This window comes from Heterodontus francisci, chromosome 4 (assembly GCF_036365525.1).
Source record: "Heterodontus francisci isolate sHetFra1 chromosome 4, sHetFra1.hap1, whole genome shotgun sequence".
NCBI classification, from domain to species: Eukaryota; Metazoa; Chordata; class Chondrichthyes; order Heterodontiformes; family Heterodontidae; genus Heterodontus; species Heterodontus francisci.
In genome coordinates, this window is record NC_090374.1 from 46472503 (window position 1) to 46490988 (window position 18486).

The following is an 18486-nucleotide window of genomic DNA, read 5'->3' on the forward strand; positions in this document are numbered from 1 at the left end:
TTGGATTACAGGTACAACACTGGAGTCTACTCAAATCTTGTATACAAATGAATGCTTTCCATTTGCTGTGGCAAATCAAATTCATCTTGAGAGCAGGAACTGAAGAGGAGAACTTGTATTCACACAACAGGTATACCGTTTTGGATACTGTTGGGGGGGGAACGAGTTACCAGGGGTAAGCAATGGGGTACAGGTCTCTGGCACAGAGTCTGTCCCTGTTGCTCAGAAGGAAAGGGGGAAGAGGAGCAGAGCATTAGTCATTGGGACTCCATAGTTAGGGGAACAGATAGGAGGTTCTGTGGGAACGAGAGAGACTCACGGTTGGTGTGTTGCCTCCAAGGTGCCAGGGTTCGTGATGTCTCGGATCGTGTTTTTGGGATCCTTAAGGGGAGGGGGAGCAGCCCCAAGTCGTGGTCCACATAGGCACCAACGACATAGGTAGGAAGAGAGATGGGGATTTAAGGCAGAAATTCAGGGAGCTAGGGTGGAAGCTTAGAGCGAGAACAAACAGAGTTGTTATCTCTGGGTTGTTGCCCGTGCCACGTGATAGCGAAGCGAGGAATAGGGAGAGAGAGGAGTTGAACACGTGGCTGCAGGGATGGTGTAGGAGGGAGGGTTTTAGTTTCCTGGATAATTGGGGCTCTTTCTGGGGTAGGTGGGACCTCTACAAACAGGATGGTCTTCACCTGAACCAGAGGGGTACCAATATTCTGGGGGGGAGATTTGCTAGTGCTCTTCGGGGGGGTTTAAACTAATTCAGCAGGGGGATGGGAACCTAAATTGTAGTTCCAGTGTACAGGATGTTGAGAGTAGTGAGATCAGGGATAAGGTTACAAGGACGCAAGAGGGCACTGGCAAGCAAGAACTTGGTTTAAAGTGTGTCTACTTCAACGCCAGGAGCATCCGGAATAAGGTGGGTGAGCTTGCAGCATGGGTTGGTACCTGGGATCTCGATGTTGTGGCCATTTCGGAGACATGGGTAGAGCAGGGACAAGAATGGATGTTGCAGGTTCCGGGATTTAGATGTTTCAGTAAGAACAGAGAAGATGGTAAAAGGGGGGGGGGGGGGGGGGGTGTGGCATTGTTAATCAAGGAGAGTATTACGGCGGCAGAAAGGACATTTGAGGACTCGTCTACTGAGGTAGTATGGGCCAAGGTTAGAAGCAGGAGAGGAGAGGTCACCCTGTTGGGAGTTTTCTATAGACCTCCGAATAGTTCCAGAGATGTAGAGGAAAGGATAGCGAAGATGATTCTCGACAGGAGCGAGAGTAACAGGGTAGTTGTTATGGGGGACTTTAACTTTCCAAATATTGACTGGAAATACTATAGTTCGAGTACTTTAGATGGGTCAGTTTTTGTCCAGTGTGTGCAGGAGGGTTTTCTGACACAGAATGTAGACAGGCCAACCAGGGGCGATGCCACATTGGATTTGGTACTGGGTAATGAACCCGGCCAGGTGTTAGATTTAGATGTAGGTGAGCACTTTGGTGATAGTGATCACAATTCGGTTAGGTTTACCTTAGCGATGGGCAGGGACAGGTATATACCGCAGGGCAAGAATTATAGCTGGGGGAAAGGAATTTATGATGCGATTAGGCAAGATTTAGGATGCGTAGGATGGGGAAGGAAACTGCAGGGGACGGGCACAAACGAAATGTGGAGCTTATTCAGGGAGCAGCTACTGCGTGACCTTGATAAGTATGTACCTGTCAGGCAGGGAGGAAGTTGTCGAGCGAGGGAGCCATGGTTTACTAAAGAAGTTGAAGCGCTTGTCAAGAGGAAGAAGGCGGCTTATGTTAGGATGAGACGTGAAGGCTCAGTTAGGGCGCTTGAAAGCTAGCTAGGAAGGATCTAAAGGGAGAGCGAAGAAGAGCGAGGAGAGGACACGAGAAGTCATTGGCGGATAAGATCAAGGAAAAACCTAACGCTTTCTATAGGTATATCAGGAATAAAAGAATGACCAGAGTTAGATTAGGGCCAATCAAGGATAGTAGTGGGAAGTTGTGTGTGGAATCAGAGGAGATAGGGGAAGCGTTAAATGAATATTTTTCGTCAGTATTTACAGTAGAGAAAGAAAATGTTGTCGAGGAGAATACTGAGATACAGACTACTAGGCTAGATGGGATTGAGGTTCACAAGGAGGAGGTGTTAGCAATTTTGGAAAGTGTGAAAATAGATAAGTCCCCTGGGCCAGATGGGATTTATCCTAGGATTCTCTGGGAAGCCAGGGAGGAGATTGCAGAGCCTTTGACCTTGATCTTTATGTCGTCACTGTCGACAGGAATAGTGAAGGAAGACTGGAGGATAGCAAATGTTGTCCCCTTGTTCAAGAAGGGGAATAGAGACAGCCCTGGTAATTATAGACCTGTGAGCCTTACTTTGGTTGTGGGTAAAATGTTGGAAAAGGTTATAAGAGATAGGATTTATAATCATCTTGAAAAGAATAAGTTCATTAGAGATAGTCAGCACGGTTTTGTGAAGGGTAGGCCGTGCCTCACAAACCTTATTGAGTTTTTTGAGAAGGTGACCAAACAGGTGGATGAGGGTAAAGCCGTGGATGTGGTGTATATAGATTTCAGTAAGGCGTTTGATAAGGTTCCCCACGGTAGGCTATTGCAGAAAAAACGGAAGTATGGGATTGAAGGTGATTTAGTGCTTTGGATCAGAAATTGGCTAGCTGAAAGAAGACAGAGGGTGGTGGTTGATGGCAAATGTTCATCCTGGAGTTTAGTTACTAGTGGTGTACCGCAAGGATCTGTTTTGGGGCCACTGCTGTTTGTCATTTTTATAAATGACCTGGATGAGGGTGTAGAAGGGTGGGTTAGTAAATTTGCGGATGACACGAAGGTCGGTGGAGTTGTGGATAGTGCCGAAGGATGTTGTAGGTTACAGAGGGACATAGATAGGCTGCAGAGCTGGGCTGAGAGATGGCAAATGGAGTTTAATGCGGAAAAGTGCGAGGTGATTCACTTTGGAAGGAGTAACAGGAATGCAGAGTACTGGGCTAATGGGAAGATTCTTGGTAGTGTAGATGAGCAGAGAGATCTTGGTGTCCAGGTACATAAATCCCTGAAAGTTACCACCCAGGTTAATAGGGCTGTTAAGAAGGCATATGGTGTGTTAGCTTTTATTAGTAGGGGGATCGAGTTTCGGAGCCACGAGGTCATGCTGCAGCTGTACAAAACTCTGGTGCTGCCGCACCTGGAGTATTGCGTGCAGTTCTGGTCACCGCATTATAGGAAGGAAGTGGAAGCTTTGGAAAGGGTGCAGAGAAGATTTACTAGGATGTTGCCTGGTATGGAGGGAAGGTCTTACGAGGAAAGGCTGAGGGACTTGAGGTTGTTTTCGTTAGAGAGAAGGAGGAGGAGAGGTGACTTAATAGAGACATATAAGATAATCAGAGGGTTAGATAGGGTGGATAGTGAGAGTCTTTCCTCGGATGGTGATGGCAAACACGAGGGGACATAGCTTTAAGTTGAGGGGTGATAGATATAGGACAGATGTCAGAGGTAGTTTCTTTACTCAGAGAGTAGTAGGGGCGTGGAACGCCCTGCCTGCAACAGTAGTAGACTCGCCAACTTTAAGGGCATTTAAGTGGTCATTGGATAGACATATGGATGAAAATGGAATAGTGTAGGTCAGATGGTTTCACAGGTCGGCGCAACATCGAGGGCCGAAGGGCCTGTACTGCGCTGTAATGTTCTATGTTCTATCACACTTTATCAGATTTCTCAGGACATTCAAATGTGCTCCACAAACAATGTAGTCACTGTTGCTATGTAGGTGAATGGAGTAGTCATTTTGCACACAGCAAGGTCCCAAACACAGCAAGCTCCCACGAACAGCAATGAATGTCCAGTTAACCTAGTTTTATGATGTTGACTGAGGGAAGACAACTGGCCAGGATAGTTACAGGCTCTTCTTTCAACAGTGCCATGGGATCTTTTAATTTTAACTTAAGACTAGTTCAGGGCAATGTACTAACTGAACATTCAAAAAAGACAGGAAAACAGGAAAGACAGGAAAAGCTAGAAATACTCAGCAGGTCAGGCAGCATCTGTGGAGTGTGAAACTAAGTTAACGTTTCAGGTTGAGCTGAAATCTTAACCGTTTCTCTCTCCACAGATGCTACCACCCCAATCCACTATCCCTTCTCCAGTATCCTTTTGACTTCTCTGACAGCAGCTTTTGTTGACTTCAACTGAGTTCAATACCTGTTCTTGTTCTCCTGAAGGTCATTTTTCTTAAACGTGTAAATTTATTTTTCCTTTCGTTTAATTTTACCGTGGACGTGACCAGTTAAATAAAGGACAGCACCTCAACAATGCAACACTCCCTCAGCACTGCAACAAAATGTCCCTCAGCCCTGGAGTGGGGCTTGAAGCCACAACTTTCTGACTTAGCAATAAAAGTATTACCAACTGAGAAGGCTAGCTGTTTTATACTGTGCAGGAGTGGGAGTCAAATGAAGACCCCTCTGAGATCACAAAAGGTGTGAATGGAGGTAGTCTCATGTTTTTTTAATCCCAGATGAACAATGGGATGCGTTAGTCACTTCAATGGTGTGTGAATCATGTAAAGAGCATATGTTATACAAAATAAGAACTTTACAGTTAACAATCTTTTTATCAGCTGTGTTACCGCACAAGAATTTGGAAATTAAAGATGCCTTAATGAAAGGGTTAACTGTTTCTCTAAATTCACATGCTCCTCACCTGTTTAAAGTTACGGAGTCTATCCAATGTTTTCTGTCGCTCCTGGCTAACCCATTTGCTATTTTTCTCTTCCTCCTGTTGTTGATTACGCATCTGAAACAAACCGATGTACAATATAAAGCACACAGAACAAGCAGGTTTCAACTCTTCATTATATTATATTTCACGACAGTGATAGTGCAAAATGTCCTTGGTTGGATATGCGTCACATATCATTTTAAACCCTGAAGAATTCTTCCGAAAAAAAGCAATGTAACTTTTGCTCAAAGTGAAGAACGTTTGTGCTTGAAAGAAAAAGCGTGCCTTTATATGAAGTAGAAAGTGTTTGTTTCTTCCACTCAGTATCAGCATCAGGCACTCTCAATTCAGATGAAGCATTATTAGATGCAGAGTAAAGCTTCCTCTGCTCTTCCCAAAGAATGTGCTTCAGTCCAACCTCAGTAAGGCACCAATGGGACATTTTTCCATTTTATACACAGCCAGGCTGTGACCCTTCCTGAATGAGATTGCCAATTTAGCATCATTAAGATTCAAATATAGGAATTCTTCTTCAAAACCTTTTTAGTTAGTAGAGAGAGGAGACTGTCATTCCATCTATCTGGGCAGAATTTGAACTATGGTCATGGTAGCATAGTGGTTATGTTTTGGACTAGTAATCCATAGGCCTGGACTAATGAGTTCAACTCCCACCACTATAGCTTGGGAATTTAAATTCAATTAAATAAAATCTGGAATAAAAAACTAGCATCAGTAATGGTGACCATGACACTACCAGATTGTCGCAATAACCTATCTGGTTCACGAATGTCTTTTAGTAAAGAAAATCTGCCATCTTTACAATCTGGCCGATATATGACTCCAGACCCACAGTAATGTAGTTGACTCTTAACTGCCCTCTGAAATGGCCAAGGAAGCCACTCAGTTGTACTCAAGACAGCAGCTAACAACCACCTTCTCAAGGGCAATTATGGATGGGCAATAAATGCTGCCCTTTTGACGCCCACATCCCATGAATGAATAACGAAAACTAAGTTACAGATTTGAAAAATTAGTTTGATACCAAGTCCCATCAAAAAGATATATAGCAGTAATTCAGTTTTTAAAACATTTTTAGAGTGAATTTATTTTCTCATCAGCGTGTATGAGAATGGAAAGATTTACTCTCAATCCCAATTGTAATAAAGGGACCCCAGCCAACATATTAATGTCTTTTGTCTTTCAGATGCTGGTTAAGTTGGTACTTCTAGGAATTCGTGTTTTGTACTTCAAGGAATACAGACCAAGTACAAAACAAATTAAATGCAGGATATGGCTCCCTCTGCAGTGCTCTCAATTCCAAACTTGGAACAACAGCTTGTACTTATGTTGCACCTTTAATGTAAACATCCCAGGGCGCTTTGCAGGAATATCAGACAAAATTTGATACTGAGCCACATAAGACTCCCACACTACCAGTGTGACATTCCATTTCCCACACCAACTTTTGAGCAATTCTGCCACTTTCAAAGCTGTAATCTATCACAGCTTCAAGGAATAATCTGGAAAGAGCAACTCTAAAGAATTAATGCTGTAATCTTATAAAACAACACTCAACAGTGTTGTGCCAATTTTTAAGAAATGAGGATTCCTTTACTACCATTCAAATATAAGTATCTCTGACGTTCATATTAAACTTTTCAGCGCATCTCTTCAGTACCAGAGGGCAGCAGTGAGAATGGTGAGATCTAGCTACTACACGGATAGTATTACAAATGGAAATTTCACATACCAGCTGTATCGCATGATGGCTTCTGTACTCCTCTTCATTTTGTTTGTGCTGCTTCATCTTGTCATTGTGGCTTTCAATACAGATTTCCTAGAACAATAAGTAAATATTAGAAGAAAAATTAACATAAAACTAAATTAACATAAAACTAAAGAGGAGCTGATCTAATTAGACTGAACTAATAGTTTCAAAGGTATTCCATTATGCAAACATTAGATTAGTAACAGGAATCTTTAAAAAATTAGCAACAACTTTGCTGTCAAGTGATAATGGTCTTTATCTTGCAAATCCCTTTAGCAGGAAAAGAACAAAGAACAAAGAAAATTACAGCACTGGAACAGGCCCTTCGGCCCAAGCCTACGCCGATCCAAATCCTCTATCTAAACCTGTCGCCTATTTTCTAAGGGTCTGTATCTCTTTACTTCCTGCCCATTCATGTATCTGTCTAGATACATCTTAAAAGACGCTATCGTGCCCGCGTCTACCACCTCCGCTGGCAATGCGTTCCAGGCACCCACCACCCTCTGCGTAAAGAACTTTCCACACATATCCCCCCTAAACTTTTCCCCTTTCACTTTGAACTCGTGTCCCCTAGTAATTGAATCCCCCACTCTGGGAAAAAGCTTCTTGCTATCCACCCTGTCTATACCTCTCATGATTTTGTACACCTCAATCAGGTCCCCCCTCAACCTCCGTCTTTCTAATGAAAATAATCCTAATCTACTCAACCTCTCTTCATAGCTAGCGCCCTCCATACCAGGCAACATCCTGGTGAACCTCCTCTGCACCCTCTCCAAAGCATTCACATCCTTTTGGTAATGTGGCGACCAGAACTGCACGCAGTATTCCAAATGTGGCTGAACCAAAGTCTTATACAACTGTAACATGACCTGCCAACTCTTGTACTTAATACCCCGTCCGATGAAGGAGAGCATGCCGTATGCCTTCTTGACCACTCTATTGACCTGCGTTGCCACCTTCAGGGAACAATGGACCTGAACACCCAAATCTCTCTGTACATCAATTTTCCCCAGGACTTTTCCATTTACTGTATAGTTCACTCTTGAATTGGATCTTCCAAAATGCATCACCTCGCATTTGCCCTGATTGAACTCCATCTGCCATTTCTCTGCCCAACTCTCCAATCTATCTATATTCTGCTGTATTCTCTGACAGTCCCCTTCACTATCTGCTACTCCACCAATCTTAGTGTCATCTGCAAACTTGCTAATCAGACCACCTATACTTTCCTCCAAATCGTTTATGTATATCACAAACAGTGGTCCCAGCACGGATCTCTGTGGAACACCACTGGTCACACGTCTCCATTTTGAGAAACTCCCTTCTACTGCTACTCTCTGTCTCCTGTTGCCCAGTCAGTTCTTCATCCATCTAGCTAGTACACCTTGGACCCCATGCGCCTTAACTTTCTCCATCAGCCTACCATGGGGAACCTTATCAAACGCCTTACTGAAGTCCATGTATACGACATCTACAGCCCTTCCCTCATCAATCAACTTTGTCACTTCCTCAAAGAATTCTATTAAGTTGGTAAGACATGACCTTCCCTGCACAAAACCATGTTGCCTATCACTGATAAGCCCATTTTCTTCCAGATGGGAATAGATCCTATCCCTCAGTATCTTCTCCAGCAGCTTCCCTACCACTGACGTCAGGCTCACCGGTCTATAATTACCTGGATTATCCCTGCTACCCTTCTTAAACAAGGGGACAACATTAGCAATTCTCCAGTCCTCCGGGACCTCACCCGTGTTTAAGGATGCTGCAAAGATATTTGTTAAGGCCCCAGCTATTTCCTCTCTCGCTTCCCACAGTAACCTGGGATAGATCCCATTCGGACCTGGGGACTTGTCCACCTTAATGCCTTTTAGAATACCCAACACTTCCTCCCTCCTTATGCCGACTTGACCTAGAGTAATCAAACATCTGTTCCTAACCTCAACATCCGTCATGTCCCTCTCCTCGGTGAATACCGATGCAAAGTACTCGTTTAGAATCTCACCCATTTTCTCTGACTCCACGCATAACTTTCCTCCTTTGTCCTTGAGTGGGCCAATCCTTTCTCTAGTTACCCGCTTGCTCCTTATATATGAATAAAAGCCTTTGGGATTTTCCTTAACCCTGTTTGCTAAAGATATTTCATGACCCCTTTTAGCCCTCTTAATTCCTCGTTTCAGATTCCGCCTACAATCCCAATATTCTTTCACAGCTTCGTCTTTCTTCAGCTGCCTAGACCTTATGTATGCTTCCTTTTTCCTCTTAGCTAGTCTCACAATTTCACCTGTCATCCATGGTTCCCTAATCTTGCCATTTCTATCCCTCATTTTCACAGGAACATGTCTCTCCTGCACGCTAATCAACCTCTCTTTAAAAGCCTCCCACATATCAAATGTGGATTTACCTTCAACAGCTACTCCCAATCTACATTCCCCAGCTCCTGCCGAATTTTGGTATAGTTGGCCTTCCCAATGATGAATGATACTGGGGGGGAACCTCAAAACCAGAACTGTTTAGACTAACAAGTCAAAAAGGATGAGCTTTTACCTCTATGTAAACAGAAAAATTAAAAAACACTGGAGGACACAATTACAAAGTTAACGAGCATTGAGCAAAACAACCGAGAAGAAACATTTCCACTTCACCACAGCAATGGGACAGACTCCCAGTAGGAATAGATAATGGAGCTATGAGAAAGAACTTCATGGATCAGCACCTCTGAAAAATCTATAGCAAGATGAGATATTCATTCAGTTTCCAGACCATTGCCGTGCTGACCAGCAGCACAGACACAACAGGTAGCAGTATTCCCAACTCCAAAAAAGATTTCCATATTCAGAAGGAAATCTTCGCTGTACGAAAGACGTGCAGGACTGCTCAAACACCCTTAATTAATAACAATTTAATTCATCCAATCAACAAAAGATTTCTGCACAGATTGGGTTGAACTTTAACCTTAATAAAAGGCAGGTTTGTGTGGGGTGGGGTGGGGGGGAAATTAAAGTCTGAAAAATCTGTTCCTCGACCCAAACCCACCTCCTACCCACCCATTTCCAGCTTTAAACAAGGCCAGAAGTTGGATGGGCAGCCAGCCTGATCTAAGGAGGTAGGTTGGAACTTTAAATATGATAATGAGGCTGCGAGCCTCATTGTCATTCTACTTTTTAACTTTAACTGCTGTTGGCCGGGTTTCCCATGTGTTGGGAAACCCAACAGCTTTATCGAAGCAAGGACTTGGTGGATTCAGGAAGGAGGTGCCTTCACTCCCACCTCCTGCATCCAGGTGCCTGCCTGAGAAATCTTGGGCATTCCCCATGACCTTCCCTCCTGAGGCCTCCAATCCCAACTGGAGGTCTCCGATCCCTTTCCCAACTACCAAGTCCCAAACCCACCGCCCCCACCCACACCACCCTCCCCAACCCCCAGCACCAATCAGGCCCCGATCCTCATTCACATCCTCAACTCAAGGCCTCCAACCTCCCCGCTCCCCAACTCGAGGCATCCAATTCAATTCTCCTCCCCCACCCCAATTTCTCCCGCCTCCATGAAGCCTCCACTTCCCCCACCATGAGGGTCCCAACCTCTCCCCAGGATCTGCAACCCATCCAATCGACACAAACCTCCTCCTCACCCCCGTCTCCAATCAATCCAGTCTCCTCTCCTCCATCCCCGATTGACCACCCCCACTTCCTCATCCCCGATCAGCCATTCCTCTCCCCAAATTTTATGGATCTAGAAGCCAGAAATAAAGTGCAAGGTACAGGAAAATCTGCCAATGATAATGGGAGGAATGTGATACCTAAAAGTCAAGAAAGGGAATGGAGGAAAGCATAACTAATTAGGAAGTACTTTGCCAAGATCTTTCAGACACATGAAACAAATGCTTCCCCAACTCTACTAGTGTGACATTTCCATTTCTTGTGGGGCTTTTCTTTGTTAGAACAAAGGAGATTACAGGAGGTTTTCAAAATTATGAAGGGACAGAAATAGACCATTTCCAGTGGTGATGGGATTAGAAGGAGAGGACATAGATATAAGGTTGAATGCCAGAAAATTAAGATAGAGAGCAGGAGAAACCTTTTCACAAATAGGGTTGAGAGACTTTAGAATGCACATTTAGTAACTGAAGCAGAGATCAAATATGCATTAAAAAGGGAATAAAGGAATATGAACACAAGCTGGCAAATGAGATCGAGAATACTGCACACATGGAGGATAAACTCAAACACAGACTGTTTGTGTTCTAATTTTTATGTAATTTCATGCCATATTCCATCATTCCCTGCAAAATCCTCTGCATACATAGAACGTGATTTTTTTAAAAAAATCTGTTTTCAATGAGGACTATTATAAACATTGAAAAGTTAATCTAAAAATTCCCCTCTCACTGCTATCCAGCAATAGGTGACATTAATCTTGAGGAATGAAAAATTAGATTCATAAGTAGTCTCAAAACAGAACAGGAAAGATTTTCCTAATCTTGCACTTGGGTGGAGCAAAGAGGAAACTGAGCACGCAAAGCAGAACTACTGCTTGCAAGGGTGTTGTGGGGGGGGGGGGGTTGCGTACTGTGTTTAGGGTAAATATGAAAATGTAGTGGGAAGGGGATGGCATGGGGAAGGAGGATATAGCATTAGAAGGGTTGCACGGTAAAGATGGAATGGCATGCGTGGGACTGGCAAGGGAGGGAGAGGATGGCATGGGAAGGATGACATGGGGATGCCATGGGAGGGGTAGATGCACCGATGGAACTGGATAAGTATACCAATTTAATTGCAAATGTTTTGAGGGTCTCTGCTAATTACACATATTGGCTCCTGGTTCAGTAATACCTTGATTTTAAAATTCTCATTCTCATTTGAAATCATTCCACAGCCTCAACCCTCCCTACCTTTACCTTGTCCAGCCCTACAATTCTCTAAGATACCTTCACTCCTCTAATTCTGCTCTCGTGCACATCCCCGAATTCAAACACTCCACAAATGGCAGCTATGCCTTTAGCTGCTTAGGCCATAAGCTCTGGAATTCCCTCCGTAAACATCTCTGCCTCTTTACCTCCCATTCCTTCTTTAAGATGCTCCTTAAAACCTACCTCCTTGACCAAGCCTTTGATCATCTGCCCTGATATCTCCTTACGTGGTCTGTTGTCAAATTTTGCTTGATAAGGCTCCTGTGAAGCACCTTGGGACTTTTACATTAAAGGCACTATACAGAACAGTACAGCACAGTACAGGCCCTTCGGCCCACGATGTTGTGCCGACCCTTTAACCTACTCTAAGATCAAACTACCTACATACCCTTCATTCTACTATCATCCATGTACCTATCCAAGAGTCACTTAAATGTCCCTAATGTATCTGCTTCTACTACCACCGCTGGCAGTGCATTCTACGCACCCACCACTCTCTGTGTAAAGAACCTACCTCTGACATCTCCCCTAAACCTTCCTCCAATCACCTTAAAATTATGCCCCCTGGTGATAGCCCTTTCCGCCCTGGGAACAAGTCTCTGGCTATCCACTCTATCTATGCCTCTCATCATCTTGTACACCTCTATCAAGTCACCCCTCACCCTTCTTCGCTCCAATGAGAAAAGCCCTAGCGCCCTCAACCTTTCTTCATAAGACATGCCCTCCAGTCCAGGCAGCATCCTGGTAAATCACCTCTGCACCCTCTCTAAAGCTTCCACATCCTTCCTATAATGAGGCGACCAGAACTGAACACAATATTCCAAGTGTGATCTAACCAGGGCTTTATAGAGCTGCAGCATAACCTCGCAGCTCTTCAACTCAATCCCCCTGTTAATGAAAGCCAACACACCATACGCCTTCTTAACAACTTTATCAACTTGGGTGGCAACTTTCTATGGACGTGGACCCCAAGATCCCTCTGTTCCTCCACACTGCCAAGAATCCTGTCTTTAAGCCTGTATTCGGCATTCAAATTCGACCTTCCAAAATGAATCACTTCACACTTTTCCAGGTTGAACTCCATCTGCCACTTCTCAGCCCAGCTCTGCATCCTGTCAATGTCCCGTTGCAACCTACAACAGCCCTCCACACTATCCACAACTCCAGCAACCTTTGTGTCATCGGCAAACTTACTAACCCAGCCTTCCACTTCCTCATCCAAGTCATTTATAAAAATCACAAAGAGCAGAGGTCCCAGAACAGATCCCTGCGGAACACCACTGGTCACCGAGCTCCAGGCTGAATACTTTCCATCTACTATCACCCTCTGTCTTCTATGGGCCAGCCAATTCTGTATCCAGACAGCCAAATTTCCCTGTATCCCATGCCTCCTTACTTTCTGAATGAGCCTACCATGGGGAACCTTATCAAACGCCTTGCTAAAATCCATATACACCACATCCACTGCTCTTCCTTCATCAATGTGTTTAGTCACATCTTCAAAGAATTCAATAAGGCTTGTGAGGCATGACCTGCCCCTCACAAAGCCATGCTGACTATCTCTAATCAAACTATGCTTTTCCAAATAATCATAAATCCTGTCTCTCAGAATCCTCTCCAATAATTTGCCCACCACCGACGTAAGACTGACTGGTCTATAATTCCCAGGGTTATCCCTATTCCCTTTCTTGAACAAGGGAATAACATTTGCCACCCTCCAATCATCTGGTACTACTCCAGTGGACAGTGAAGACGCAAAGATCATCGCCAAAGGCGCGGCAATCTCTTCCCTCGCTTCCCGTAATAACCTTGGATATATCCCGTCTGGCCCCGGGGACCTATCTATCCTCATGTCTTTCAAAATTTCCAGCACATCCTCCTTCTTAACATCAACCTGTTCGAACATATCAGCCTGTTTCACGCTGTCCTCACAAACGACAAGGTCCCTCTCACTAGTGAATACTGAAGCAAAGTATTCATTAAGGACCTCCCCTACCTCCTCCGACTCCAGGCACAAGTTCCCTCCACTATCCCTGATCGGCCCTACCCTCACTCTGGCCATCCTCTTGTTCCTCACATAAGTGTGGAACGCCTTGGGATTTTCCTTAATCTTACCCAAGACTTTTTCATGTCCCCTTCTAGCTCTCCTAAGTCCATTCTTCAGTTCCTTCCTGTCTGATCCTTGCTTCCTCAACCTTAAGTCAGCTTCCTTCTTCCTCTTGACTAGCTGTTCCACATCTCTTGAAATCCAAGGTTCCTTCACCCTACCATCCCTTCCTTGCCTCATCGGGACAAACCTATCCAGCAGTCGCAGCAAGTGCTCCCTAAACAACCTCCACATTTCTGTCGTGCATTTCCCTGAGAACATCTGTTCCCAATTTAAGCTCCCCAGTTCCTGCCTAATAGCATTGTAATTCCCCCTCCCCCAATTAAATATTTCCCCATCCCGTCTGCTCCTATCCCTCTCCATGACTATAGCAAAGGTCAGGGAGTTGTGATCACTATCACCGAAATGTTCTCCCACCGAGAGATCTGCCACCTGGCCTGGTTCGTTGCCAAGTACCAAGTCCAACATAGTCTCCCCTCTAGTCGGCCTATCTACATATTGAGTCAAGAAACCTTCCTACCTTCCTGGACACACCTGACAAAATCTGCTCCATCCAAACTATTTGCACTAAGGAGGTTCCAATCAATATTAGGGAAGTTGAAGTCACCCATGACAACAACCCTGTTACTTCTGCACCTTTCCAAAATCTGCCTCCCAATCTGTTCCTCCGTGTCTCTGTTGCTATTGGGGGGGTCTGTAGAAAACTCCCAATAAAGTGACTGCTCCTTTCCTGTTTCTGACTTCCACCCATAATGACTCAGTAGACAAACCCTCCTCGACGACCTCCCTTTCTGCAGCTGTGATACTATCCCTGATTAGCAATGCCACTCCCCCACCTCTTTTACCCCCCTCCCTATTCCTTTTGAAACATCTAAACCCCGGGACATCCAACATCCATTCCTGCCCCTGTGATATCCAAGTCTCCGTAATGGCCACAACATCGTAGCTCCAAGTATTGATCCATGCTCTAAGTTCATCACCCTTATTCCCGACACTTCTTGCGTTAAAATAGACACACTTCAACCCATCATACTGGCTGCAACATTGCCCTGTCAACTGTCTAACCTTCCTCACAGACTCTCTGCACTCTGTATCTGCCTGTTCAACAGCTACCCCATCCACTGATCCGTAGCTCCGGTTCCCATCCCTCTGCCAAACTAGTTTAAACCCTCCCGAAGAGCTCTAGCAAACCTCCCGCCCAAGATATTGGTGCCCCTCCAGTTCAGATGCAACCTGTCCTTCTTGTACAGGTCCCACCTTCCCCAGAAGGTATCCCAATGATCCACATATCTGAAGCCCTCCCTCCTACACCAGCTCTGTAGCCACGTGTTCAGCTGCACTCACTCTCTGTTTATAGCCTCACTAGCACGTGGCACCGGTATCAATCCTGAGATTACTACTCTGCTCGTCCTGCCTTTTAGCTTCCCACCTAACTCCCTATATTCGCTTTTCAGGTCTTCATCCCTTTTCCTAGCTATGTCATTGGTACCGATGTGTACCACGACTTCTGGCTGCTCCCCCTCCCCCTTAAGAATCCTGTAGACGTGATCCGAGACATCCCTGACCCTGGCACATGGGAGGCAACATACCATCCGAGAGTCTCATTCGCGACCACAGAATCTCCTGTCTGTTCCTCTAACCATTGAATCTCCTATCACTATCGCTCTCCTATTCTCCCCCCTTCCCTTCTGAGCCACAGAGCCAGGCTCAGTGCCAGAGACCTGGCCGCTGTGGCTTTCCCCTGGTAGGTCGTTCCCCTAACCCCCACAACAGTATCCTAAAACGGTATACTTATTATTGAGGGAAACGGCCACAGGGGATCCCTTCACTGTGCACCTATTCCCTTTCCCTCCCCTGATGGTCACCCAGCTACCTTTATCCTGTAACTCAGGTGTCACTGTGTCTTTGGGGATCCTGCCATCATCCCAAAGACACATTGTACATCAAGCTCGCCACTGCTATCAGACCCACCGGCCGTCCATGTCTCCGCTTTAAAGACGTCTGCAAACACGACATGAAGTCCTGTGACATTGATCACAAGTCGTGGGAGTCAGTTGCCAGCGTTCGCCAGAGCTGGCGGGCAGCCATAAAGGCGGGGCTAAAGTGTGGCGAGTCGAAGAGACTGAGCAGTTGGCAGGAAAAAAGACAAAAGCGCAAGGGGAGAGCCAACTGTGCAACAGCCCCGACAAACAAATTTTTCTGCAGCACCTGTGGAAGAGCCTGTCACTCTCGAATTGGCCTTTATAGCCACTCCAGGCTCTGCTCCACACACCACTGACCACCTCCAGGCGCTTACCCATTGTCTCTCGAGATAAGAACAAAGAACAAAGAACAGTACAGCACAGGAACAGGCCATTCGGCTCTCCAAGCCTGCGCCGATCTTGATGCCTGCCGAAACTAACACCTTCTGCACTTCCGGGGCCCATATCCCTCTATTCCGTTCCTATTCATATATTTGTCAAGATGTCTCTTAAACGGCGCTATCATATCTGCTTCCACCACCTCCCCGGGCAGCAAGTTCCAGGCACTCACCACCCTCTGTGTAAAGAACTTGCCTCGCACATCCCCTCTAAACTTTGCCCCTCTCACCTTAAACCTATGTCCCCTAGTAACTGACTCTTCCACCCTGGGAAAATGCTTCTGACTATCCACTCTGTCCATGCCGCTCATAACTTTGTAAACCTCTATCATGTCGCCCCTCCACCTCCGTCGTTCCAGTGAAAACAATCCGAGTTTTTCCAACCTCTCCTCATAGCTAATGCCCTCTAGACCAGGCAACATCCTGGTAAACCTCCTCTGTACCCTCTCCAAAGCCTCCACGTCCTTCTGGTAGTGTGGCGACCAGAATTGCACGCAATATTCTAAGTGTAGCCTAACTAAGGTTCTGTACAGCTGCAACATGACTTGCCAATTTTTATACTCTATGCCCGACCGATGAAGGCAAGCATGCCGAATGCCTTCTTGACTACCTTATCCACCTACGTTGCCACTTTCAGTGACCTATGGACCTGTACGCCCAGATCTCTCTGCCTGTCAATACTCCTAAGGGTTCTGCCATTTACTGTATACCTCCCACCTGCATTAGGCCTTCCAAAATGCATTACCTCACATTTGTCCGGATTAAACTCCATCTGCCGTTTCTCCGCCCAAGTCTCCAACCGATCTATATCCTGCTGTATCCTCTGACAATCCTCATCACTATCCGCAACTCCACCAACCTTTGCGTCGTCCGCAAACTTACTAATCAGACCAGCTACATTTTCCTCCAAATCATTTATATATACTACAAAGAGCAAAGGTCCCAGCACTGATCCCTGCGGAACACCACTAGTCACATCCCTCCATTCAGAAAAACACCCATCCACTGTTACCCTCTGTCTTCTGTGACCGAGCCAGTTCTGTATCCATCTTGCTAGCTCACCTCTGATCCCGTGTGACTTCACCTTTTGCACCAGTCTGCCATGCGGGACCTTGTCAAAGGCTTTACTAAAGTCCATATAGACAACATCCACCGCCCTTCCCTCATCAATCATCTTCGTCACTTCCTTCAAATTAGTAAGACACGACCTCCCCTTCACAAAACCATGCTGTCTCTCGATAATAAGTTCGTTTGTTTCCAAATGGGAGTGAATCCTGTCCCGAAGAATCCTCTCTAATAGTTTCCCTACCACTGATGTAAGGCTCACCGGCCTATTTCCTGGATTATCCTTGCTACCCTTCTTAAACAAAGGAACAACATTGGCTATTCTCCAGTCCTCTGGCACCTCACCTGTAGCCAATGAGGATGCAAAGATTTCTGTCAAGGCCCCAACAATTTCTTCCCTTGCCTCCCTCAGTATTCTAGGGTAGATCCCATCAGGCCCTGGGGACTTATCTACCTTAATGCTTTGCAAGACACCCAACACCTCCTCCTTTTTGATAATGAGATGACTGAGACCAAGGAGGCCAAAGAAAAAAAAAAGGTGTCACTACTTCCCTATAACTGCTCTCTATCACCCCCTCAGCCTCCCGAATGATCCGAAGTTCATCCAGCTCCAGCTCCAGTTCCCTAATGCGGTCTGTGAGGAGCTGGAGTTGGGTGCACTTCGCGCAGGTGAAGTCCGCAGGGACACAAGTGGTGACCCTTACCTCCCACATCCTGCAAGAGGAGCATACAACTGCCCTAGCTTCCATCCCCTCTGCTCTAAATTGACAAAAGAGATTAAAAAAAAATAAAGGAAAACCTTACCAAACCCTCCACAGAAGAGTCCTTTTTTTTTGGTTCGAGGAGGAGGATGGGTGGGAGACACTGCACGTGCAGTGTTTCAGGTTTAGCCACTGCCCGAATATATAAGTTCACTTACCCAGCAGTCCCCGTGTCCACGTCCGCCAAATCACGAGGTAAGTACTTTATAGCTCAACTTACCTTCCCGGCTGCCCCCTGGCTCGCGCTCTCACCGCTCCTGCTGCTCAAATGGAAGCTGCCGAATCACGAGTTAAGTACTTTATAGCTCAACTTACCTTCCCGGCTGCCCCCTGGCTCCCGCTCTCACCGCTCCCGCTGCTCAAATATAAATGCAAGTTGCTATAACACAGGTCCATACACATAAATGAAAATAGCAAAATCAAATTAAACAGATACTTCTCAACAGCCTAAGCAAATACTTTGCAGAAAAAATTAATTTTGATGAAATAGGTCACTTGGGTGTCACATCAATTCTGCTGGAGATACAAATCCTGTAAATTGGAATGTCATGATCAATGTTCCCTGTAAAATTTCATTGTTGTGTGCGGCTAGATTTTTCCACTCTGGTGCCTTTAAATTTTTTTTGCATGGATGTGTGGTATTGAACCCAGAACAAGGCCTGTGCAGTACTTACAGGCTGCTGCGCAATTGCTCAGCTTAGCAGGAATAGTGCTCATAATTACTATCCAGTCCCTGCTCAATACAGTGGGAACCAACTACTGAGGGATCACTTTCGAATAACAGGGA

The 18486-nt window shown here is 45.5% G+C and overlaps 1 protein-coding gene across 1 annotated transcript in view; it reads right to left on the reverse strand.

The window, feature by feature from the left end:
- Positions 1-18486, reverse strand: part of jmy (junction mediating and regulatory protein, p53 cofactor) — a 213561-nt gene that overhangs the window by 7604 nt on the left and 187471 nt on the right. Inside the window, exons 7-8 of the mRNA XM_068029461.1 lie at positions 6484-6570; positions 4716-4808 (exon numbers count right to left, since the gene is read on the reverse strand). Of these exons, the coding sequence (XP_067885562.1) occupies positions 4716-4808; positions 6484-6570 (180 nt within the window). The remainder of the gene's footprint in view (positions 1-4715; positions 4809-6483; positions 6571-18486) is intronic.